We start from the raw sequence: 26,170 nt of genomic DNA, 5'->3' as shown, positions 1-26,170 counted from the left end.
CAAAACACTATAGATTTTTGTGTTTAAACAGCTGATAGCAGAGTTATAAATGTAAGCTGAGGGCTATGTTGGATGTTACAGGGACAGTGAGAAATACAAATGCAGATCTGACTGTTCTGGTTGCATAAAAAGTCATTTTTTGTTAACTCAGATTTTATGCATATGGTGCTGTGTTCCGTAAGTTTTTTTTATTAAATCGCAATATATGGCCTTGCTTACAGTATTACAATATAACACAATATATTGAATCGTAACCTCTGTATCAAGATACATATCGTATCACCAGATTCTTACCAATACAAGTTTCTTCAAGTAACAAACAGGCATCATGAATGGATGTTAAGTATAAAACAAAAAATCCATCCAAGCAGCATATAAATAGAGAAGATAAAAAGGGAAACCCCACAAACAAATAACCAAAAGAAAACAAACAAACAAACATAAAGCCTCTAAAATATCAGTTAGATTAGATTAATTTAAGGGGGTTTAATTAAGATATAATGCAGTCTAGAGAGTCATAAGGCACTTCTCTTTTCCTGATGTCTTAAGGATTTAAAGAAAATCTTCAGTCATTATAAATGCCACAAAGCTTGGAGCAACTTTTAAAAATCTACACTTGTGAATGTAAAATGAACCTATAATGAAAATATTATTACATCAAAATTCAACATATCTGACACGGCCCTACTTTACGCTGTCTGATTGAAGCTCAAACGTCCTACGTGCCTGAACGCAACAGCTTTCACTTTGTGGAATGACGTGTCAAGAAAGTGCCGGAAGCTTTCAGTCTGTTCAAAATGGCTTACCAGACGCTACAACAGGAGTACTTGCAGATTCCTGTTGTTACCAGGGCATATACAACCGCCTGTGTCCTCACAACCGCCGCAGTGGTAAGACAAACTCTAACGCTCGCTGTGGGGGCCAGGACATAGCTTGGTACCGCTTAACCTAACTAACGTAGCGTCGTTACTTCGCTGCTAGCTCGGTGGTTTGGCTAACGTTAGAGCACCTATTACCGGGATACGTGTCTCAGCCCGGTGGTCCAGAATGGTAACTCTCGTATTCAAGTCGCAAAAAGCCAAAAGCGGAGCTACATGTCGCCTGAGGCTTGGTTTAATTGGAACCAGTGAAACATAGTGGTAAACGGAGGTTGAGTTTCCGTAGCATTCACAGCAGCTGTGTGTCTGATGTTAAAGCTGCCAGGTAACAGCTGACTGCAACTATCAGCTGTTTCTTTTCTAAATCTGGTTAATGGCGTATCGATGAGATTTACTTAAAATATTAATTAAAATGTAAGATATAAAATTAATTAAATATGAAAATATAACTTAACTATATGAATCACGAGAAATCAATTCATTTTAACCAACTTCATCATTATCTATCTGCCTTCCTGTCTAAAAAACTGTGTTTATAGTGATTCATATTTATAGATCATTTTTTTATTATAGAAATTGTAATCCCACCGTGTAAAATACTCCATAACAAGTAAACGAATTCTTTTCTTAAAGATCCTCTACAGACATGTATTAAAGCTGCAGTAAGTAATCTTTCACTATATCCTGACAGTAGTACATGAGACAGATACTCTGTGAAACAATCAGGTTCCTCTGGCTCCTCCTAGTGCTCCTAATGGGACTTGCAAGAATCCACCCGGCCTGAACAAAAACAACCAATCAGAGCTGAGAAACATAGCTGATTGTTGAGACTTTCCGGTTGTCAAATACAGACAATTTGGGAGTCTGGGAATGAGACTAAGTACTCAACTTTCCATCTAAAAATGCAACTATGCATTTTATACCATTTTATATATTTATTTATATCTTTGTTGTTGGCAGATTAATAACAGGCTCTTTTCTTATCGACCTCTTTGCACGCATTCACACTCGTTTATTAATGTTGAAAATTATATGAAACAACTAGAAAGAAATATATATATATATTTCGGGCCGGATTATGTTATGTTTTTGACATCATGTAATGTATTTTTTATTCAGTTTAATACTGATTTCTCTCTCGTCTCTCAGTGAGAAGATTGGCTATTTCTATATCATTCCTAAAGGATTAATAAAGGATTCTCCTTGAAATCAAGGAAACAAGGCGGTACAAACACTACCGCTTTTGTCCAGAGGAGTCGCCAGAATCAACATGAAATGAAAGATCCTCGTAGAGGGTTTAATATTGAACATTATGGTGCTATGGGGAGTGGATTTAGCTGAAATGTTTTTGTTGAGGGTTTTGTCAGTGGTTTATTGTGGAGCTCTTAATAGCACAAAGCATATGAAAGGTGTCAGTGAAAACTGTTTTGTTCTGCACTTGTTCTCACAGTCTGCTCAGACTGATATGTGTCAAAAGGGAATAATGTGGTCACTGTGCGCCCCTCGGTTTCTGATGCACAGACGTAACACTGCGCATTGAGTGATTAGAAAAACAGCTGCCTAAACCACAGTGTTCAGGGGTAAACATTTTCATGCAAGATGTTTTCACAGTTTCAGTCCTACCACACACACTACTGAACACACACTGATGGGCTCCAACTTAATTCATGCTGCTGACGGCTCTTCAATTGTCCGTACTCTTATCTGATTAATGACAAAATCTATTCAATCTATGCAATCAGAACAGTGGGATCTGCATTTGTATGTCTCACAGTTTCTGTAACATCCAACATAGCCCTCAGCTTACATTGACAACACAGGTTTAAACACAAAAATCAGTAGTGTTTTTGAGAATCTATACAATATCACAAAACTAAATATGATACACCCCAACCGTATATGGATTACATATTCTGTCATGTTTATTTTTATTTACCTGCCCGGGGACTACGGGTGGAAAATAGCAATTTGCTAAAACCCGGTGCAATGCATCTCTCCTTGTTATATACAGGGTTAATGTTTTATTGTGCACTGTCCCTGTTTAAATAAAAGAAATAATAATAATGTTATCCCCATATTGTGTTTGGTACAGTCTCAGTGTATTTACAAGCTTTAGAATGATACACCACAAATGTACATAGTGATTTCCATACACAGAAGTAGCCTCCATGAATAAACTGGCTTCCTTATCAACCCATGTTTATGCCTAACCTCAGCCAGGAGTTGATCCAGGAAGAGGCTCATCTAAGCGAAATAACAACAGGCAGTGGAATGGGGGATAGTCTCACTTCCTTGAGACCAGGGTTTAAATTGTAATGTTGTTTTGTTTTTGTCAGATGTGTGCCAAAGCTCCATCATATTGTGACATCTTGACCATTATTGTTATCATTTTCAACATTCTGTTTGTTTTGTGTTCTCTCACAGCAACTAGAGATCATCACACCATTTCAGCTATACTTCAATCCAGATTTGATTCTCAGGAATTACCAGGTGAGTAATCTGACCCACTGCTTATCATCTTCATCCTCATGAAGTGGATTCAGAACACATAACCTCTTCTACACTTTACAGCCTTCATAACACCCCCAGCTGCCTGACTTAGTAAACCAAAAAGTAGTTTTAAGGTCCAGCTGAAATGAAACTGCAGTTTGTTTGTCTGCTACAGCATACATATCTGCTCTGTTAATTACTTTGCACTGAGGCGCCCTGTTGGCTTGCCTGGTGGAACTAGCATCCCAAGTGCTGAGGCTGGGCCCTTTGCTGCATGTCATCCCCTCTCTCTTCCCTTTCCTGTCTATCTTGAGCTATCCTGTCCCTAAATGTCAAAAAGCCCCTCAAAAACATATGCATATATAAAAAAAATCACTTGAAACCATACAGGGTTTCATGATGGCACCCCCTAGTTATACATTCCTTCAAAGAAAAATCATCAGGTATCTTGTCTGCGTAGCTGGAGATCATATTTCAATGCAGCCAATAAAGTCTTGCATACAGCAGTAACATCGGCCATCTATCACATTGAGCAGGCTGCAACACAACACAAGAACCACAGACCCTGAAAAACAACCCACATAGCTTTCCTGCCCAAGTCTCCTTCTTATCTTACTTACAATCATGAACACATCTTGACCGGAACCTTTTTTCAAATTTTGATGAATGAGCGACCAACAGCATAATAAATAACCCAAAGATGTTGAGTACCCCAAAGGTGTATGTTGGAAATACAGTATGGGCCCCCAGCATTTAGGAAATGCCTGAATTCAGCAACTGCTTGGCTGATTTGAACAATATTGGAGTGGCTTCGGTGGGGTTATAAAAGTACAAAATGGCAGTTTAAACCAGAAGTTGCCTTCTTTCAACGAATTTGATAATTTTTTAGTTGACTTTGAGGTTTCAACTAAAAATGTGCTTAATATATAACCACATCAGCAAAGACACAGGTCAATGGCAAAATGCTGTACAGTAAAAAAACGGCAACAGAACTGAAGACATTTGAAGAAATATTACGTCTTAATATTTCGCACCAATGACATTGAGCTTACTTTATTCCAAAATGCAGGTGCAATGTGTTAATGGGTTGCACCTTCAATAACCCCCAAATCCACTCCTATATTGTCCACATCAGCCAAGCAGTTGCTACAATATTGTCTATATAGGTGATAATGCTTATTAATGCTAATTACGCCAAGTGCCCAACAAATGCAATTTAGCATGTGGCAGTTTCTAAATGCTGGGGATCCATACTGTACATTTCTAAGATAAACCTTGGGGTAGTCAGCATTTTCGGGTTCACATTTGCTGGCAGGTAGGGCTGTGTATTGGCAAGAATCTGACGATACAATACATATTACGATGCAGGAGTTATAATTCTATATATTGTGATATATTGCAATACTGTAATCAAGGCCATATATTGCAATTCTGTTTTTACATCTCATATTAAGAAAATGTTTATAGTAGGGGTGGGCGATATGGGCAAAAAATATCATCTCGTTATTTTTGGGGATTTGGGCGATAACGATAATCAGTCGATATCCTTTAAAATGTGATTGGAATCGTCTGAGTTAGGACTTGTGTCCACCAAACGCGTTTTTAGCACCAAGAGAGCTCAAAAACTCATTTTCCGAGCACCCAGCGGTGTTAAAAGTGGAACAGATTTCAACTTGAAGCGCTCTGAGCGCTGCGCTAAAAAAGTATTTTCCAAACCAAACCATTTCCATGTCAGAGAGGTAGACCCACGTCTCGGCACTAAATCATCTGAAGTACCGGAAGCTTCAGGGACTGGAGATGCTTGCATTTTCTCTCTATCACCACAACGCTGTAGAGAGCGTTGCTGCACCGTGTATTAAGTGGATGTGAGGAGTTTCCACGTGCGTTTCAATATTTTTGGCGAAGTAATTTACATACTCGATAATGGAAATTTGCACATTGTCAAAACAACAATGACGATATATATCGTTTCCCACCTCTAGGTCATATTATAAAGAACACCACTATATGCAACGCCCATCCAACATCATAGGCCTAGAGTTTACATTTACAACACTGCTATTGAGCTGTCAGGGGTTTAAACACAAAAATCAATAGTGTTTTTGAGAATCAAAAAACTAAATATCATGATACGATATTTTTTCTATTTTACTATAATATAATAATATATATAATTAACTGGCCCCTACTGGCCAGTAGACCATAGCTGCAAAAGTAACTTAAATCTAGTAAGATGCCCGTGTGTTCCTTACTCTTAAGCATTACTAACAACATGCCCATGACATATAACTTTGACTGATTGTTTACTTTGTCTCTCGTTCCCTGCGTGTAACACTGGGCTGCTGTCAATCAAATGGCAGCCAGCGGAGATGAATATGAGCATTTCTGATATTTCCCCAAAGACCATTTCCTTCCTTTTAATGACCAAAAAAAAAAACACATTTACATAGTTTTTTACTACATTAAGGATGACTAAATGTGATTACAGTTGGACTAAAGTTAGTTTTAAATGATAATGCTGATTAGTGTTACATCAGACTGTAGATTCAGATCTGTTTTTGTCAGAATAAGAACAGAAATCCACAATGTGGTTTACGTCAACTGTCAGTGCTTTCAAAAATCAGATACAATTTGTTCTTTTTCATTTCTTCTTTCACACAAAAAGAAATCATTTTTGTGATACAGACTGCTCTGAGCTTTATAGCTATCATTCACAGGTCATGTGACCTTCCCCACATCACTATGTTGAGCAGTTAAACAAAACCTCTAGTCACTAATAAAATGCAACCATTTTTGGATCAGGGAACAATGTGTGTATGTTACGTACAGCTCAATGTTCTCTCTCTCTCTCTCTTTCTCTAGGTATGGCGACTAATAACCAACTTCCTGTTTTTTGGACCAGTTGGCTTCAATTTCCTGTTCAATATGATTTTTCTGTATCCTTCTCAGTTCCATATTTCATTTCATTCAGCATGTGAGGCTTTGCATACTTTCTGTTTCACAGTGGAAGGCTGTATGTGGATGATGAAACGTTACACTAAAAGGATGTCTGTACACACACGTAGAGATACACACTTTGATGTGGCAGTTAAGTATTTCTGTAGGGGATGATGCTGAGATCTGTGTATATTTCTTTAACCGCTTGCTTTCAGCTACAGATATTGTCGTATGCTAGAGGAGGGCTCTTTCAGGGGACGCACGGCTGACTTTGTCTTCATGTTCCTCTTCGGTGGGCTTCTGATGACTGTATCCTTACCATGAATGTGTCATTAAAAATGTATTTTAACTTGCAGATAATGAAGTCTTTAGTGAACAATCCAATGAGCAGTAACTCATTTATTACTTGTATTGACCTCAACATTAACTACGGTTTTTTATTCCAAAAAAGACCATATTCAACTAGGCTGTTTACATAGCTAATGCAACTGAATATTCCACTAATATTCCTGTTTACATGCATCTGTGTATACTCTGATTGACCTAAGTGTTCCTCCTTATCCTTTTCAACCTGCAGTCCTGTTGCTCCCGTGGTAAAACAGCTGGAGCTTATTGTCATTTTGCGTCTTTGCATTAAAAGAGGGTTTTTTCACAGTTTCCCCCCGGTAGTGGACTTGTTAGACCGTGCAAACAAAGCTTCCTCATTCTTTCAACCCCCTTGTTGAAAAGGTCGCCGTTGCAGTATTTTGCACATATCCAAAAACCTGTTGATATTCAAGGCTGCCATAAACACTAGGTGTTTTCTCCTTCCAACCAGAAATGTGGGCTTTTCTTTTGTGCACACATATCTACTCCAGCCTTGCAAACTGTTGGCTAGGTGGTTGGTTTACAACGCACAGAGCAGACGGTAAACAGGCAAACTGCAGCAAAAACTGCTGTGTACATGTCCACATAATGCTCCTAAAACCTGAGAAATATTGGAATACCCCACATGTCTTAATGGGAAAAGGCTCCATTTGAAATTTTTAGGAATTTCTTATTAATTAATTACATTATTTATTTGTTTGTTATGTTTGTTTGTTTATTTTTTTATTTACTGGATACTCATTAGCTGATGCATAACATCAGCTATGCTTCCTGGGGTCCACACAAAACATGATAAGATGAGACACTTGCATACAAACTCACATACAAAAAACCACATGGTAAAATTGAATTATTTTTCTCAAAAACATATTGCTATACACAGAATATGCTCTTTACGTAACCCTTATCAAATGTGCAATATTGTTATATTTGAAATAATAGTGGAATTAGTGTAAATGTAAATACAGTCAGTGACAGCTCTGTGGTACAGCTTTTTGCCCTTTGAGAAAGAATGTGTTTTTGTGTATGTGATGCTGTTATGAGTCAGTAAGAATCTCACTCACTGGTTACTTCTTCATTACAGGCTACCAAGGTGGTAGCTACTTAATATTGATCATACACAAGACAATGCACTTGTACTGTGTGCAGGAAATATTAGACTTTGGGACTTGTTGGATACATTGAACCTGCGTCTTTGCTGCTAAATAATGAGATGTTATGCCCTCTTGTTTTAGGGGCATATGCCGATTCTCACTGCTGATCACGATACGAGTCAGTTTATTCTTTAATGAGGTTTCAGATATTTGGCACTTTTGTGAGTCTGGTGTTCCTGGGCCAAGCCTTCACGATCATGCTGGTGTACGTGTGGAGTCGGCGAAACCCGAACGTCCGCATGAATTTCTTTGGCCTGCTGAACTTCCAGGCACCCTTCCTCCCCTGGGTGCTGATGGGATTCTCACTTCTGCTGGGCAACTCTATCATCGTGGATCTTTTAGGTACCTGTCGTTGTCATCTGCAGCCATTATTTAGTGCTGTGGTGATATGCTCAGAGATTTAGGGAAGCTGTGTGTGTATTGGTGTACAGTATGAACAGTTGGCGGGTCGTTCCTTAATCGGAAGGTTGTGGGTTCGATCCCCGGGTGCCACATGTCGAAGTATCCTTGAGCAAGATACTGAACCCCAAATTGCTTCCGATGCCGTGCATCAGTGTGTGAGTGTGTATGAATGTTAGTTTCTGTTTGATGGACTTTGCCATCACTGAGTGAATGTGTGTGAAAGGGTGAATGTGGCACGTAGTGTAAAAGTGCTTTGAGTCGTCAGAAGACTAGAAAGGCGCTATACAAGTACAGGTCCATTCACCATTTACCATGCTTCATGTTCATCATCATCAGTCACTACTATTAGTGTAGTTGTTGCTGTGCGTGTGTCTCTCTCTCTCTCTCTCTCTCTCTCTCTCTCTCTCTCTCTCTCTCTCTCTCTCTCTCTCTCTCTCTCCCTCCCACCCCAACTGGTCGAGACAGACGACCACCCACCTAGACCTGAAGGATCTGTCCTAGGTTTCTGCCTTTTAACAGGCAGTTTTTCCTTGCCCTTGTCGCCAAGGTCTTGCTCATGGTGGTACTGTTGGGTCTCTGTAAATAGTGTTTTAAAGAGTTCGGTCTAGACCTGCTCTATTTGAAAAGTGTCCTGAGATAACTTCTGTTATGAATTGGCGCTATACAAATAAAATTGAATTGAATTGAATTGAATTGCTTGTGTTTAAATGTTTTTTTTTCTTTCTTTGAGGTATCGCTGTTGGCCATGTGTACTTCTTTCTGGAGGATGTTTTCCCCAACCAGCCAGGTGGTGGAAGGTGGCTGAAGACCCCATCTATCATGTAAGTCTCTCGTTCCTTCTAACATTCTTGCTGAATAAAACAACACTGAAAGCATGAACCTGTGAGATTCAGTGACTACAGCCTACAATTTGAAAGTGTAGGAATGAATGGTTTTACCTGTAGAATAAACTGTAAGTATACATATATATCTATGTGTCAATTTGTCATCTTGTCTTTATGATAGCGCTAGAGGAAGTTTCACAGTGACTAAATGAAATAGGTTTGTCCTCTGGGGCTTTGAATCTGCTTAGGATGTAACTGCAACCTGCCAGTGAGATTTAGAGATTTATTTTGTACAATTTTAGCTCGATGGCTGCACTAGATCAGGGTTTTTTTAAAGTGTAACACTATTCTTCAATTTTTAGAACTTGTTAGGAGACTGCAAACAGGAAGTATAATGTTGGCATGGAGACGGCGCCTTAGGTGTGGGATCTGTATTTGTTTATATTTTGGCAAAGTTGTTTGATGGAGGTAAACCGTGTGACAGACATAGTGTAGTATATAATATAGTTATAATGAAGCACTGTAGTGCTGCAGAGATACCCTGGCCAAAGCTTGCTCTCCAGATTTAAGAAACACGTTTGTTTGGTACAGAACCCAACAAACGTCACATTATCATGATTTTATGCTGCTGCAACTATGCAAACCTCTGAGCTAGATCAAAGCTCACAGGGTCACCAAATCAGTATACAAATTCTTTTTGTAGCAGTAGTTGTCAGGATGTGTTGGACAGACAAACACAAACACAGGCACTCTTGGGTTGCACCACAAGCAAACCCAAAAAACTCTAACAGTCATCCAGGGATGTGTTGTCTGTTTTTCAGTATTAGTTTTACATCATCCCTCATCCTCCTCCTGTGTTTACTCCCACAGAAAGATGCTGTTTGACACTCCAGAGGAAGATGCCAACTACAACCCCCTGCCTGAGGAGCGCCCGGGAGGGTTCGCCTGGGGAGAGGGACAGCGCCTTGGAGGTTAAATATGCCCCCAGATCAGGTCACTTCCAAGGACATTCCCTCAAAAAGATGAAGGGGACAAACATGGTCTTTGTTTCTGACGTGTTTGTTTAGTTCTGGATGAAGAATGCCAAACAACCAGAACTGGTTTGGAGATAACCTTCTGTTGTCTTTGTATATGGGCTTAAATCATCCTCAGAAACTCTTCTTGATGCCAGATCGTCGCTCTAAGACTATTTGAGAGAACACATGCTTCAGATGGAACTTTGGACGGTGGGCCTTCTGGCTCGGGTGATGTTTGTCTTAATCTCCAAAAAAAAGAAAATTGATATACAACAACTGTCATATGCGAGAGCAAAGAACGGCAGCAGTAAAATATTATCAAAATGAATTTATTCAGACGGAAAGTGCATTTTTTTCATTTCACTTTTTTAAAAAATAAATGTGTGTGGCAAAAGATGCTTTGGTTTCATCTCTTTGAACTGTGTTAGCAATGCATGAAACCAAAGACGTCTCAACAAATTAGGGGAATTCCTACAAATAACATTATAGTCAGCAGACAGGACCTTGTTACTTCACTCTCCTTACACAGCAGCTCATTGTAGCACACAAATATCAAGATCTGTACTTAACTAATGTCCTTAATGTCATAATCCAGCTGTTCCTCCACCTACATTTGGGTTCAGTTCAGGTTCTCCTTTTTTATTTCATTTAATACAAGCAACCTTAAATCAGATATCTGCTTCAGAAAGGGCGAGTCCTGTCTATTATTTTATGTGACTGAATTTGCACACATGTAATTGGGCTTACTAGCCCAGCAGCACTTTGGGGAACAGATTATAAGCCCCCCCCCCCTTGTTGCTCTTGAGAAGGAATAAGAGAAGTTGTGGCAAATTAAGAGTAGAAGCCTTGTTGATTTTATACTTTCGTTGGATGGAAAAAATCTTTTATGGGCCTTTTAATTGAGTTTCTAATAATCTGTGAATAATGTTAAGTGGGCTGAGATGAGTGTAATGATGTCAGACTTTTTTGTATTACAGCTGATTGTGTTATTCTGATTTATTTTAAATTTTTCAGTCACCTCAAGTAAACTGCTTTACAAATGGAGTTGGATTTTACTGTTACAGATATAAATGACCATTCACACATCCATATTAAGGGATGCCATGCAAGTGAAATTAGAATCAACATAATACGCTGTATTTCAATATCATCAGTTTACATTCATATTCCCATGTCTGTGTTTCATGTGTTTTGTTTTAAGTAAATATGTTGGAAATGTGTATCCAATGAGGTGGAAATACCAGATAAACTTTACAGATGAAGAAGAGTTTAATGTGATCTTACTTTACACCAGTAGGGGGCAGTAATGGACTTTAGGAATTGTTCCTCTACCTTGAAATGAATGGAGAGGAAGGTCAATGCAGCGTTCATTATTTTCGGAAAAACCTTCACAAAAGGCGTCAAAAAGCAACGTCGCGGATGACTTCTCTTAACATACTCACTGAAGCGGGCCGTGTACAGCAGTGGTTGTAGCATTCAGTTAATTTAGCTTTCTCTTGATGTCGTTTTACACTTATTGAGCAGACATGTTCACAGTTAATGTTTTTTTTGTAAGCAGAGAACTGAAGTGACCGCTATTTTTACGGAGGACGCTGTAATTTCCCATCTTTTTCTTAGGCCCTGAACACGCAGAGAAGAGAAGACTGCTCAGACTCGACTGCGTAAAGATGCAATTGGCTCTAAGTAAAACGTTTGGCCAGAAGCCAGTTAAATTTCAGTTAGAACAAGATGGGGACTTTTACATGGTTGGGTCGGAGGTATGTGACTATCTATTCATTGACTTTTAACGTCCACTTTCCTAATGGTAGCCTCAGTTATCCAGTCTTCTGGCTAGTTAATGCTAGCATGCTAACGAGCCCAATTGATGGCTTCGTAAACAAAGAAATACCTAAAAACGAAGGAGCGGATAACTCAGCCAACAGCCGGCAAATGGCACAGTGTACAGACTGTAGCAGGCCAAATACACAACAGATAACCTACAAGCTTTTACTGTCGGCAGTAACTTGTCAACCAGCCTGATGTAAGACCACAAGTTAGATTAACATAGAGTATCGTGCAGAAGAGAACCCCCCAACACACACACACACACACACACACACACACACACACTTTCTAACGTCTGATATCTGAACATGCCAGTTTTGAAATTGACGTTTTTGTTTGTTAACATTTAATAAAAGTGAATATGTCTACAGTAGTCTGCTGTACACTTGTACCAACTGGCTGTGCTTGAAAGAGCAGAGAAGCAAAGCTCCAGGTTATGGGGCTGTGGGGATATAGTGAAAGTTTCAGCAAATATGTCAAAGTATTTTTTTTTTTAAGTTACCTACTGCAGCTTTAAGACACATACAAATAGACTGAACATAATGTGGTCTAATATGATTTTTCAGCAAAAAAGTATAATATCCCCATTAAAATCCTTAAAAGTCATCTCCTCCTTCTACCTCATTAAAACTTCCAGAATCTCTGAATATGCAAATGTTCATTTCTAAAGTTTTCCTGCTGGACACAAGATGTCTCCTCCTTCACTGTAAAGTCCATTCTCAGTGGATGAGCACTGGTGGCTTTAAGTTTATCACACTGTACAAGTTGCATACTGGACCAGGAGATGAAGGGGATAAAGCTTCTGTGGTCTGATGAGACCAAAGTTTAGCTTTTTGACCATCAAACTAAACAGTATGATTGGTGTATGTTAAACCCAGCATTGGCACCATAAACAGTGGTCAAGGCAGCATCATGCTGCAGCAGGCCCTGGACATTTCTAATGAAATCTGTCTTTGAAATGTAAAAGCTTCAGTAGTGCGAGGAGGAAGATCGAGGGAGCAATGTTAGTGTCCACAGCTGGCCACAGAATCAAGGCTCACACTACCAAAGTGGCCTCTAATCACAATTTACCAAATTAAATGAAATTAAACAAATCTTTGTGTCAAAAACTCTTATTCTAGGACATAAAACATATAAAGGTCAGACAGGAGTTCTAGAGATACCTTTTACACATCCTGTAATTCAGTACTTATGTAGGCAGTTTGCATTGTCCTTGTTTGTTTTTTTGTTTTGTTTTTTTAAATTTTGCTTTATTAAAAGATCTGCCTTCTGCCGTCCAGGTGGGAAACTATCTGCGTATGTTCAGAGGCTCTCTGTATAAAAGATATCCGTCTTTATGGAGGAGGCTGGCCTCGGTGGAGGAGAGGAAGAAAATTGTAGCATCATCACATGGTGAGTGGTGTGTGACAAAGTCAGTTTGGAAGGTCCATAGGTTGTTATGTAATGATTGCTGTATAAATGACTCTGAATTGGTGGTTAACGTGGCTGGTTCCACCTGCTCAGCAATTGCTCCATGACTTTAGATTTACTACGTAAAATCTGAACTGAGGTTGATAGGCGTCTTTGTTTTCTCTCCCATCATCCATCTGCAGCCACTAGCGTCACTCTGCTGAAGGCGTCAGAATGTGAAGAGATCTTCGAGGGTAATGATGAGAAATACAAGGCGGTGTCCATCAGCACAGAGCCCCCAGCTTACCTCAGGTCAGTTCTCTCACATTCTAACATTTTCTAACTTTGAGTGAAAATGAAACCAAAAGCATCTGTTATAAACTAGAGGTGTGGAATTAAAAAGAAATGGGCATTTACCAGTTAGGGGATGTCATATGAATGATGCTAGCCATTTGCATTATGGGAAATGTAGGATCCAGTCTTTTTGGAGCTTGACCAGCATATATTCATTTGTTTCTTGAGTGTCCCCCAACTTTATGGAAGTACAGTACTTAATAGCTTGCACACCCTTCTCAAAATGGTGTTTTGTGTTCTTTTGATAAAGGGAGCAGAAAGCAAAGAGGAGCAGCCAGTGGGTCCCCACGCTGCCCAACAGCTCTCACCATCTAGACGCTGTGCCTTGTTCCACCACCATCAACCGCAACCGAATGGGCCGTGACAAGAAAAGGACCTTCCCCCTGTGGTGAGAATGCTGCTTGTTTTTATACGTAAAGCAACTAATGCATCAGTATGGCAGTGCTGCTTCCTGCCAATCTGCATCTATTTATATTTCAGAGGTTCCACAGGGTCAAAGTCTAAAATCCAAGAATCTGAATTTTAGGCCTTAAAATGTCTTAGATGATTTTGAATGGTCTTGAAAATTGATTGTATTATTAAAGTTAATGTTACTTGTATAAAGTTGCATTTTTCAGTGTATGCTGTACCAGCTACAAAACCAAACTAATACAGTACCAACACTGATCTCATATCCTTTGTACTTTTTTACTAGTATGGACATAAAATAGCTTGCATTCATAATGGTCTTAAAAAGCACCTGCAGAAACCCTGAACATTTTCTCTCTATGTATCACCGCACAGAAGGACGTGTGCGTCTGCTCATGGATGAGAGGCTTGTGCTCATGATGATGAACATTATATTCAGTTTCTGCCAATAGATCCTCCTAAATGTTACATACTGGACCTATTAAAGAACATTTATGATAAACAACAATAATCCTGTTTTGTTGTGTCTCCTTCAGCTTTGATGACCATGACCCTGCAGTGATCCATGAGAACGCAGCCCAGGTAGAGGCTCTGGTTCCCATCCGTCTAGACATGGAGATAGACGGACAGAAACTGCGAGATGCCTTCACCTGGAACATGAATGGTAAATACACGCATTAAGTAGTTTGCCGACATCCACAACATACCGTATTGTCTCCTGTGTGTCAGTTTTATACTTCTGTCTGGCCTCACCAATCTGCCACTCCTCAGAGAAACTGATGACCCCAGAGATGTTTGCAGAGATTTTATGTGATGACCTGGACCTGAACCCTCTGGCCTTTGTCCCCGCCATTGCCTCAGCCATTCGCCAGCAGATTGAGTCCTACCCCACTGACAGCATACTAGAGGAGCAGGCAGACCAGAGAGTCATCATCAAGGTGGGGGCTGAGCCAAGGCAATAACACTTCCTCAGGGAATATCAGGCAGCAAGAGACTGTGAACATAAACAAAATGAACATATGAATATGGAGAAAACAAACCAACCAAAAAATGAACCTGACATGAATACATATGCAATGGGAAAGTCTGGTCTGAAGGTTGAGATGTAAATAACCCATTTTGTCTGGTTTTTTAAAATGTTTCCTTCTGGGTTCTCAAGTCGAAAGGAATTCCTCAATACTAGGTATTTCTCCTTTCAGCCATTTCTTAGTTAGGGTTTTCATATAAGCCACCAGTATTAGTCTCAGAAAATATTTATCCTTCTTCCTTCATTCAAGTTCTTCCAATTTAATCACACACATCAGCTCAAAACTAAAAATCAGTCTGTTTAGACAGACAGTTTCCAGGATGCTATGAATTTGAGTCCAAACTGCAGCCACTTAAGAACAACACTGATACATGGAAATGATTTGCATCTGTGTTCCCTCAATAGACGTCAGAAAAAATGATATCCTCGGAGTGTGTAAGTCACACTGAATGTAAACGTGTGTATCATGTGCATATCATGTCCATGTGTTCATATTTGACTGAGTTATGACTCCCAAGGCACCCATGTTAACAGGTTAGAGCAGCCACACTGCCTGCATGACTTCCATGAGAGTCTTCCACAAACTGCATGCAGTTCTCAGCAGAAATAAACAGTGAAAAAAGAAGAAAGATCAACCAGCAACATGAACACTTTTCATTTCAGCTTCAATGTCTTTATCTGTTCACAGACATGAAACATATAAAGACATAATATATTTATATATACATTTTAAAAAAAGTAACTCAACACTTCTCTAGTGTTGGGTTCCCATGTGTCCTGGAAAATGTGGAAAAGTTTTTCTTGTACCAGTCTGTGCTCAGGTCTTAATGTTAAACTAATTTGAAGTCTCAAGCACTGCATCCCTAATGCCATCATTTAATAGGCTTTTCATGTCAGAGAGGAGATGGAGAGACAGGATAGTGATACAGAATCAGACAAATGCCACAGCTGTGGACTGAAGGAAATTGTAACAGCTGTTAAAAAAGTCTTTGTACTCTTGTGAAGACTATCCTCTGTTTTTCCTCCGGTGATAGAAGAATGTTGTGCCTTCTTTAGAAAGTGATGGATTGAGCCACTGTAACGTTAAAGGCAGTGGAATCAAAGACACCTACTGTTGGTAAAAAAAAAAACAACATTGGAGTGTACAGATGTTTTTCTGATTCCTCAGCTGAACATCCACGTGGGGAACATCTCTCTGGTGGACCAGTTTGAGTGGGACATGTCAGAGAGGGAGAACTCACCGGAGTCGTTTGCACTGAAGCTGTGCTCTGAGCTGGGTCTGGGAGGAGAGTTCGTCACCACTATCGCCTACAGCATTCGCGGTCAGCTAAGCTGGCACCAGAGGACCTACGCCTTCAGGTAACTCACCCACTCACTTTAACAGGGCAAGTAAAATCAATAGCTACAGTGGTCTTAAACTTAAACTTAAACTGGATTTAAATCTCTTTCTAAAAGAAAACACGGTCAACATTAAGCACAATTTAAAGAGGGCACACAAAGAGCCAGGATTCACAAGTTGCTTTGTTAATTCTGTGATTCTGTCACATATGTGCCATAGTTCAAGAAAATGAAGATATTGTTCATGTTATTAAACAAAGAGAGATCACCGTCTGCTTGATTGTTGTGGGATGATTTATATTTTTTATGTTTGCATTAGTGTTTAATCACCTAAATATAAGAATCCGTTTTTGTTACCTTAGAATGAGATGTTTTCTGCAGAGGGAACAGTTCCTATTCTGGCGGAGGCTGCCATGTTGAACCGTCATGTTTCTACAGTAGCCCAGAACAGACAAACCAAACACTCAAATTCTATCAAACATATACTGACTTCAGAGGACTGTCTGACCCCACTTTACCTAAAAATGGTTTTAAACTATGTCTTTCTGTATTGTACCCTTAATGATCTTTGGTGGTGTAATTTGCCCGCAGTGAGAACCCGCTCCCCACAGTAGAGATTGCCATCCGCAACACAGGCGATGCAGACCAGTGGTGCCCCCTACTTGAGACACTCACAGACGCTGAAATGGAGAAGAAGATCAGAGACCAGGACAGGAACACAAGGTAAGACAGTAAGATTCAGTCAGTAAATGCAGACCCACTCCACTGCTACCTGAGGTCTGTTGGGCCAACGCTTACAACAACTGTGGCTAAAAAGACATTTGAAAGAATTAAATTGACGGCCTTTTTTTCCTGAAGGGATGATCCCACAGAGAATCCAAAAGCACTACAATGCCTGATATTTAGATGTCATTTTGATGGATAAATTGCTGGTGTTGCTGCAGGCTTTCTTAATATAAAATCATTTTGCAGCTAAATGACATAGTCGTCAAATGAACGTGCAACACATAAGCAGAATGACAAATTAACAGGGTACAAGTTAATCAGCAACAGAGACCTGTTACAGGAAGATCCCAGAGATAAAGAGTGTTTAGTTTCAGAGCACCTGATTAGCAATCAATATATGGAATCAAACTGCAACGTAGTAAAAACAGAAGTTAAATACTAATACAATTTAAAATGGCTGTATAAAGACTCAAATTTAAGTATTCAAAGAGATATTTCTCAAATGTTTATTAATTGTGTTATAAAGTTATAACTGTTAGTGAGAAGGGTGTGCAGTTAATAGGCTCCCCTCTTAAAACACACCACACAGATTGCCCCAACTGTAGCAGCAAAAACAATATGGCTGCCTGTTGAAGCGTTAAAGCAGCTGTTTCATCTATGTATATCATCTATCTATATCTGGAATAAATACTGTAAAACCTCAGTTAAAATAAGGATCTCCTTTACTAGCCCGCTGTAGCTACAACAATAGCAGGTCTCAATTAGAGGCCTGTCCTGGATTTTATAGAAGTTGTTGTATAAAACTTTAAAGGCCCACTGGGTCACCCACATGTGTGTTTGTTCTAAGCTGCTTAGATCACCCACACAATATACATGTTTAAACTTTTGTCAATATGGATGCTACACATTGTTAGATCAGTTCGATTCTCCACAGTTCAATCCTTCAGTTCATTTGACTTGATCTGAATGATCAAATGAATGATTCCTAATTTTTATTTGATTTTCTCATTTCTATACAAGTAATATTTATACTGGTTTAAATGTTCCATCTTTGCTGAGCAAGAGTTTTGTGCAAAAGGAGTTAACGGCCTGTCCCATATTCAGTCCTGTTCCTGATAAAGGCAGTGATTGAAGTAAATTAAAGCCTGGACTATTCATTGAAGTTTTACAGTATGTATAAAAAGTAAGATTCCAACACTGTCATCCATTAAGGAAATTCAAGTCTGGTGAATGAGAGGGCAACGCTGAATACAGTTTAATAGTGTTAATTATTAATTCACTCACTCCTTAATGTCCTACACACACTTGTTTCTATAAGTCCATGGTGAAGTGTAGCATCAGAGCTCCAGCATTGGTGTCTTTTTTTTTTCATTCACTGCACAAGCACTCGGTGTGATTAAACTGTGTTCTTCTAGGCGTATGAGACGACTAGCCAACACTGCGCCGTCCTGGTAGAAAGAGACACGAAGCTGCATCAGACGGTGTGTCCTCTGGAGACTCCTGCTACTCGGAAGCGATCAAACACACTCACAGGTCAAAGCATTGATGGAGCATCTGGATGTTCCTGTGAGCACAAATGCACATGTGGTCAGTCTCCACGGGCACCTCACCAACTGAAACCAACACACACACACACACACACACACATCCAGGCATTCCTCTGCACACAGGTCATCATGTTTCACTCTGACTGTAGCACATCAGTCAAGGATATCTAACCTAACATCACTGTTTGATGGTGTTTGATTGTCTCATGTCTGTTACACACACACACACACCAACGTGCAACATTCACATCACACGTGTCAGCTCAAAATACTTCCATTACAGTACAGTAACCATTATGACACCATTAGTTTGTGCCGACCAGGTCTGCTCCTTTCTGTCTACCATGGTCAAAATTCCACTTGAAATGAGTATCTGTCTCTCTGTCTATCCATCTGGCCATCCACGATCAAGCAGGCCAATTTGGTTCCTGTCTTGTTAAACACCTGTAGGTGTTTCTCACAGCAGACATTTTGAACACGTTGGAAAGGAAAGGAGAAGCACAGAGGCGACCAATAACATCGAGACAGAAAGGAAATTTAAACACTACTTCCACGTGGTAGTTAACGAAATCTGGCAGACTGTGGATCTGAAACGCTCCACAGAGCTGTGTCTGATGGAATCAAGATGTAGCAGTAGCTCTGTGTCCCAGGACTGACAGAGCTCTATAAATGAGGTCAGTCATATTGACACCTGTGCTTTTCCCACTATGACAGGTCAAAGGCCCCAGTTCCACTTGTCATTTCCAGATAAAATCCAGATGAAATTTCATTTACACTCAGCCACATATATGCAGCTCTGTTGGTCAGATCACAAATCTGTGATTTCGCTGCTGTTACAATTAATGGGAATGATCATTTTTGCATCACAATTTTTGATTTTCACTGAAAAAACTCCCTTTATACATTAATTAAAATAGTTACACTAGTTGGGGTCTTTACCAAACAAACAGGTTTTCTTACATCTGTAGACCACGACCTGTAGCCCAGGCCATGTCTGCATTCTTTATCATAATGCTGTTTGTCACACATTACCTTTATCCAAAAATTACCTATTGGACACCATCTTGCAATTTCCATAATATTTCGATCAATTGTGCAGCACTAACAAGGACAGAAGAGACAGACCAGGTATGTCAGACAGACAGTGAGTGGATATTTCCACTGTAAATATTATGTATGACTCTTGGAGAGATGGATGTATTTAGACCATTTCGACATCTGGTTAGAATGCGTCTTTGATATGTTTACACTAACATGAAGTGACTCTCTGTAAAGTGGTCAAAGTGTCTGTTGGGAAGAAGGTCTCTGGATTACTGTGGCAGGGTGTCCTGTAGATCTGTCATTTTCTAAGCAAAACAATGTGTCAAACTTTTTTTTGTTCCAGCTTCTCAAATGATGAGCTCATCTGATCGGTGTACAGTAAATATCTTAGGGTTTTGATGCTGATCTGGCAAAATGGGCTCTGGGAAGTTGTGATGGGCATTTTTTCACTATTTTTAAATATTTTATAGTCTACAGTTCAAACTGGCCTTTGACATCAAACCTTTGTTGGTGGACGATACCCCTTAAAATAATACATAATGCCCCTGTGGGTAGGGGTTCTGACTTAAGTGGCTGATAGTGAGAGGACCAAAAAAAACCCAGTTCTCATTGTGATGGTGTTAATCGGTAAACAAACTTGTCTACAAACAAAAACTCTTCTGCTATCAGTTGAAAGATGCAGTAATCACATTCAAGTCCTTCATATAGATGTTACTGAGCCACATTCAAGTATTTTGCCTACTTCTATATACTGTGGGTGATGTTAGTGTTTGTACCTGACTGAAATGACCAGTGTGCATGTGTGAAATCAAACTACCCCCTGGTATTGTTGCTGCTGTCCCCACAGCTCTTCAGACAGCAGCCAGCAGCTGCAGCCAAACAGAGAGTTAGATTTTAGCACGCAGACTCTGCATTCTGATCTTGGTTACGGATTCTGATCAGCTGTGTGCACCAGTGTTCATCTGCATGCTAAAACATAGGTAGTTCATCCTGTAACCTGTGCATGAGGGGCTAATGCGTCCCACTGTTCCTTCTGTTTGCACTGTGCCTCACATTGCAGCAGTGTCAGCAGACTGCAGCCTCTGTTTTACTGGCAATGTTGTTGAAAAAAATCAAGCTGACAAGAACCAATGGTGTCTTTTTGAAGTGATTTTCAACTTGAACATACTCCAGAGAATGATGTTAACGTATGTACTGTTGCTTCTTGTTCTCTTCTTTTGTAATATTGCTTTACCTTTATAGTGGACTCGTTTTTTATATGAAAAATAACAATAAAGAAAACTTGTTGGAAATGTTTTGTTGTTTTTTTTTACTTATTTTCTTCACAGTTGCAATATGAGTGGACAGAGTCCGCAACACAACTGAAATAGATATGGAGCCAAAAAATATATAAAAAGGGGTCTATTATCTCTATTATCGGAACATTCGATTCAGACCAGCTGAGCCACGACCCTTGTTTTCTCCTGTATGCAGTTCATTTTCCTTTTAGTCCTCCTTTAAGTCCTTAGATAGTGAGTCAGTTTTTCTATGGGAAATATTTCCTCCACAATGTCCAGCCACTGTGCTGGACTTGGTGGGTCACATTTCTGCCAGCTCCTAGTAATGGCCTTTTTACAAGCAAGGATCAGGATTCTAAAGAGGTACATATCCTTCTTCTGAACTATGTCATTAGGTATCGATCCAAGGAACACAATCTGGGGCTGCCTCGGAATCTTAACATAAAATCTTCTACCCCGTGTGTGTTTTTAATTTGGATATTTTGTTGAGATGAATAACTGCATAAAAGGTATGGGAGTCTATTCAGTAATTACTCGTACAACTATTGCTGTTGGTATTGGCAAGAATCTGCCGATATGATGCGTATCAGGACACAATACCTTTCTGTTTTCTTACACTGCCATGTACAACATGGAGGAAAATCTACATTTTCCTAGTGTGTAAGAGGAAGAATTCCTCAAAGGCACTGACAGAATCTTGGTCACTATAAAGTCGCTCGGAGAAAAATTTGTATCTTTAATGTGTCAAAATGATAAGAATGATGTATTTTTTATATATATATTTTTGGGTGGTGGGGGCCTTTTTTCTTTTGTTAGACGGGGCCGCTGAAGACAGTCAGAAAAAGGGTAGCGAGAGAGGTGATGACACACAGAAAAGGACCACAGGTCAGATTCAAACCCATGGCCACTGCAGCAGGGACTCAGCTTTGGTGCATGGGTGAGCTATAGGGAGCCCCAGAATGATGAAATGTTTATCTTATTTAAATGTTCTTCAATGGTCAGATTTTAAGAGTATAATTTAGATGAATTAAGTCTGCCAACTCACCACAACGGTAGGTCTCATGTTACCTGACATAAAAATGAACCCAATAAGTTCTATGCAGTGAGGTATAGAGATTTAAAATTTAAAGATCCCTTCCAGACATGTTTGAAGACATACAGTGGGTACGGAAAGTATTCAGACCCCTTTAAAATTTTCACTCTTTGTTTCATTGCAGCCATTTGCTAAAATCAAAAAAGTTTTGATTTTATTTCTCATTAATGTACACTCAGCACCCCATCTTGACAGAAAAAAACAGAAATGTAGAAATTTTTGCAAATTTATTAAAAAAGAAAAACTGAAATATCACATGGTCATAAGTATTCAGACCCTTTGCTGTGACACTCATTTAACTCACATGCTGTCCATTTCTTCTGATCCTCCTTGAGATGGTCCTGCTCCTTCATTGGAGTCTAGCTCTGTTTAATTAAACTGATTGGACTTGATTAGGAAAGGCACACACCTGTCTATATAAGACCTTAGAGCTTTTTTTCTGTCAAGATGGGGTGCTGAGTGTACATTAATGAGAAATAAAATGAACTTTTTTGATTTTAGCAAATGGCTGCAATGAAACAAAGAGTGAAAAATTTAAAGGGGTCTGAATACTTTCCGTACCCACTGTATATACCAGTACACTGCTTGGGACAATAATGTGTGTCTGACATATTTTAAAAAGAATAATTTCCATCTTAAAATCCCTAAAAAGTCACCCACTCCTACCTAAACCTTCCAGAATCTGTGAATATGCAAACGTTGTTCATTTCTAAAGTGTTCCTGCTGAACTTAGAGATATATTTAGACTGTTTTTCTGCTATCGATCTTCATCAGTTAACTTCAATAATTTCTTCATCGAAGCCATCAACCTGTCTATTAGACCCGATCCCAACTAGGCTGCTTAAAGAAGTTGTTCCCTTAATTGGCACTTCTTTACTGGATATGATTAATCTTTCTTTATTGTCAGGATATGTACCACAGTCCTTTAAAGTAGCTGTAATTAAACCCCCTTCTTAAAAAAGTCCACTCTTGACCCAGGGGTTTTAGCCAACTATAGACCAAGGATTTTCAGTCAGGATTTAGAGTTCATCATAGCACAGAGACAGCTCTGGTTAAAGTTAATAATGACCTTCTGATTGCTTCTGACAATGGACTTGTCTCTGTACTTGTATTATTAGATCTTAGTGCTGCGTTTGACACCATTGACCATAATATTCTTTTGGAGAGACTTGAGCATCAAATTGGCATTAAAGGAACCGCACTAAGCTGGTTTAAGTCATATTTATCAGATCGCTCGCAGTTTGTACATGTTAATGATGAATCTTCAATAAATACTACAGTTAGTCATGGAGTTCCACAAGGTTCTGTACTTGGACCAATACTATTTACTTTATATATGCTCCCTTTAGGCAACATTATTAGGAATCACTCCATTAACTTTCACTGTTATGCAGATGATATGCAGTTATATCTATCAATCAAGCCCAATGAAATTAATCAATTATCTAAATTACAAACATGTCTTAAGGACATAAAATCCTGGATGAGCTGCAATTTTCTGATGTTAAACTCAGAAAAAAACGAAATTCTTGTTCTTGGCCCCAAAAACCTTAGAGACTCACTATCTAAAGATATAGTTACTCTAGATGGCATTAACTTGGCCTCTAGCACCACTGTCAGGAATCTTGGAGTTATCTTTGATCAGAATTTGTCATTTAACTCCCACATAAAGCAGACCTCTAGGACTGCTTTCTTTAATTTACGTAATATTAGAAAAATTAGACACATCCTATCACAGACAGATGCAGAAAAACTAATCCATGCATTTGTTACTTCAAGGCTGGATTACTGCAACTCTTTATTATCAGGTTGCCCCAATAAGTCCATTAAAACGCTCCAATTAATTCAAAACGCTGCAGCACGAGTACTGACAGGAACTAGAAAAAGAGATCACATCTCTCCTGTACTAGCTTCTCTGCATTGGCTCCCTGTAAAATGTAGAATAGAATTTAAAATCCTCCTCCTCACCTATAAAGCTCTTCATGGTCAGGCCCCTTCATATCTTAAAGAGCTCATAGTACCCTATTACCCCCTCTAGAACACTACGTTCTCTGAATGCTGGGCTACTTGTGGTTCCTATAGTCTCTAAAAGTAGAACAGGAGCCAGAGCCTTCAGTTACCAAGCTCCTCTCCTGTGGAACCAGCTTCCAGTTGTGGTTCGGGAGGCAGACACCCTCTCCACATTCAAGAGTAGGCTTAAGACATTCCTCTTTGATAAAGCTTATAGTTAGGGCTGGATCAGGTGAGTCCTGAACCATCCCTTAGTTATGCTGCTATAGGCCTAGACTATCGGGGGATTTCCCATGGTGCACTGAGCTCCTCCCTTCCTCTCTCTTTCTGCACTCATTCATGTCCCATTTATGCATGTTACTAACTTCACTTCTTCCCCGGAGTTCTTGTGCTTTCTCGTCTCGCAGGTTCTTGTCGATCCTGGTGGAGCCTCCTGCCATGGTCCTGCTAGATTGCCATTACCAATACTGTTGTTGCTGTGCACCTGTCTGTCTGTCTCTCGCTCTCTCTCTCTCTCTCTCTCTCTCACCCCAACTGGTCGAGACAGACGACCACCCACCTAGAGCCGAAGGATCTGTCCTAGGTTTCTGCCTTTTAACAGGCAGTTTTTCCTTGCCCTTGTCGCCAAGTGCTTGCTCATGGTGGTACTGTTGGGTCTCTGTAATTAATGTTTTAAAGAGTTCGGTCTAGACCTGCTCTATTTGAAAAGTGTCCTGAGATAACTTCTGTTATGAATTGGCGCTATACAAATAAAATTGAATTGAATTGAATTGAATTGAACACAAGATGTCTCCTTCACTGTAAAGTCCATTCTCAGTGGATGTGCACTGGTGGCTTCAGGTTTTTACATCACACTGTACAAGTTGCATACTGGACCAGGTTGCCACTGACTTCAAACCTTGATGCCCATTCCAGGAATCTTAGTCATCTATGACTATGAAATTGACAAACAGATCAACTCCGTGGTGAAAGAAAAGCTTTTTAGCTGAGGATCATTGCAAAACTAGAATCCATCCTCTCTCTCAATCATTTAAAGACTTGCCATCGCATTAATCTCGACAAGACTTGATTATTGTAACTTGTACTCAGGTGTTGGACAATCGTCTTTGTCTCCCCTGCAGTTTGTGCAGAATGCTGCAGCAAGACCTCTTACTGGGACCAGGAAGGGACAGCATTACACAAGCACTTGCATCCCTGCACTGGCTACCTGCCAAATACAGGATTTTAACACTTTTAATTTAAAACATGATATTTTCCAATTAAGTCACGGCCCGCGGACCACTCTTTAAGAATGACTGTCTTAGTGTGTTTTAGTATTTTTAATCTTTTATTTTATATTGTTCTTACAAGTCTGTAAGTCTGTCTGTTTTTTACATTTGTGCACATATTTGTTGTTGCTTTATATTTATATATAGTTTTTTTTCATTGTCATTTATTGGTGTTGCCATGCACTTTATTTTGCCAACTCTTGTGGTTTTAAATGTGCTGTATAAATAAACATCACACTTGTAGGCCCCACCCCTTAAAATCTGATTTTCAGTGAGCACAGAGAAACTTTCCACTTTCAGCAGATGACTCTGAAAACATCCTTCTACTGTCACACTCTGCACATACAGCATTCAAACAGCACACTGGAGGAACAAGATCTTTCACAACACCCACACAATATGAAAAAGTTGAAACACTCCAATTTACAGCAGGAAGGACTGAAAACATGTTAGTGGGATTCCATCACATCTGCAAATAGAAGAATTAGGTTAGTTTAATGATTCATGCTGACATAAAAATGTATATGATTTACACAGACACTTTATAGGAGCTCAACAGATGCTTCATATGTCTGTAAGATGTTTATAAATAATATCCCACATGTCTGATGTTGTCAACTCAACTGTAGGAGGAAAATATCTTATAGAATCTTTCTTCTTCGTTTCAGTATATTAAAGAATTCATAATGGCTGGTGCAATGAATGATGGGTAGTTTTTCAGAGTTGAAGCTGTGAGGACTGATGCAGCCCTTGGTGCTTTAGGTGGGGCATTGTGGGTAGACAGAATTGTATCGTTATTAT

General features: G+C 39.5%; 2 protein-coding genes and 1 long non-coding RNA gene across 3 annotated transcripts in view; all 3 read left to right on the top strand.

Moving 5' to 3' along the window:
* The window catches only part of LOC127370390 (uncharacterized), a 180,326-nt gene extending 155,455 nt beyond the window's left edge, over positions 1-24,871 (top strand). The window contains exon 2 of the long non-coding RNA XR_007886217.1: positions 24,509-24,871. This is a non-coding gene — a long non-coding RNA (uncharacterized LOC127370390). The remainder of the gene's footprint in view (positions 1-24,508) is intronic.
* derl2 (derlin 2) lies at positions 763-10,463 on the top strand. The gene is made up of 7 exons (XM_051412389.1): positions 763-890; positions 3,303-3,368; positions 6,231-6,304; positions 6,521-6,614; positions 7,972-8,167; positions 8,958-9,048; positions 9,922-10,463. The coding sequence occupies exons 1-7, from the start codon at positions 798-800 to the stop codon at positions 10,025-10,027; spliced, it is 720 nt and encodes a 239-aa protein (XP_051268349.1). The 5' UTR covers positions 763-797; the 3' UTR covers positions 10,028-10,463.
* Positions 11,480-21,013, top strand: LOC127370361 (SWI/SNF-related matrix-associated actin-dependent regulator of chromatin subfamily B member 1). Its single transcript, XM_051412360.1, has 9 exons — positions 11,480-11,824; positions 13,172-13,283; positions 13,484-13,592; positions 13,885-14,022; positions 14,579-14,706; positions 14,814-14,980; positions 16,238-16,428; positions 16,999-17,130; positions 18,549-21,013. Exons 1-9 carry the CDS (start codon positions 11,735-11,737, stop codon positions 18,586-18,588), a joined length of 1,107 nt encoding a protein of 368 aa, XP_051268320.1. The 5' UTR covers positions 11,480-11,734; the 3' UTR covers positions 18,589-21,013.
* Positions 24,872-26,170: the final 1,299 nt, after the last annotated feature.

The sequence above is a fragment of the Dicentrarchus labrax genome, unplaced genomic scaffold (genome assembly GCF_905237075.1).
Source record: "Dicentrarchus labrax unplaced genomic scaffold, dlabrax2021, whole genome shotgun sequence".
NCBI lineage: Eukaryota > Metazoa > Chordata > Actinopteri > Moronidae > Dicentrarchus > Dicentrarchus labrax.
The sequence above is the reverse complement of the archived record's forward strand: the minus strand, read 5'-3'. Positions and strand labels throughout refer to the sequence as shown.

Excerpts from the sequence above, each read along its gene's own strand:
- derl2 (XM_051412389.1), top strand. The coding sequence starts at position 798 with ATGGCTTACCAGACGCTACAACAGGAGTACTTGCAGATTCCTGTTGTT. Across the intron at positions 3,369-6,230 it reads TGATTCTCAGGAATTACCAG|GTATGGCGACTAATAACCAA; the intron begins GTGAGTAATCTG and ends CTCTTTCTCTAG. Across the intron at positions 8,168-8,957 it reads TATCATCGTGGATCTTTTAG|GTATCGCTGTTGGCCATGTG; the intron begins GTACCTGTCGTT and ends TCTTTCTTTGAG.
- LOC127370361 (XM_051412360.1), top strand. The coding sequence starts at position 11,735 with ATGCAATTGGCTCTAAGTAAAACGTTTGGCCAGAAGCCAGTTAAATTT. Across the intron at positions 13,593-13,884 it reads GAGCCCCCAGCTTACCTCAG|GGAGCAGAAAGCAAAGAGGA; the intron begins GTCAGTTCTCTC and ends CTTTTGATAAAG. Across the intron at positions 14,023-14,578 it reads AAAAGGACCTTCCCCCTGTG|CTTTGATGACCATGACCCTG; the intron begins GTGAGAATGCTG and ends TGTCTCCTTCAG.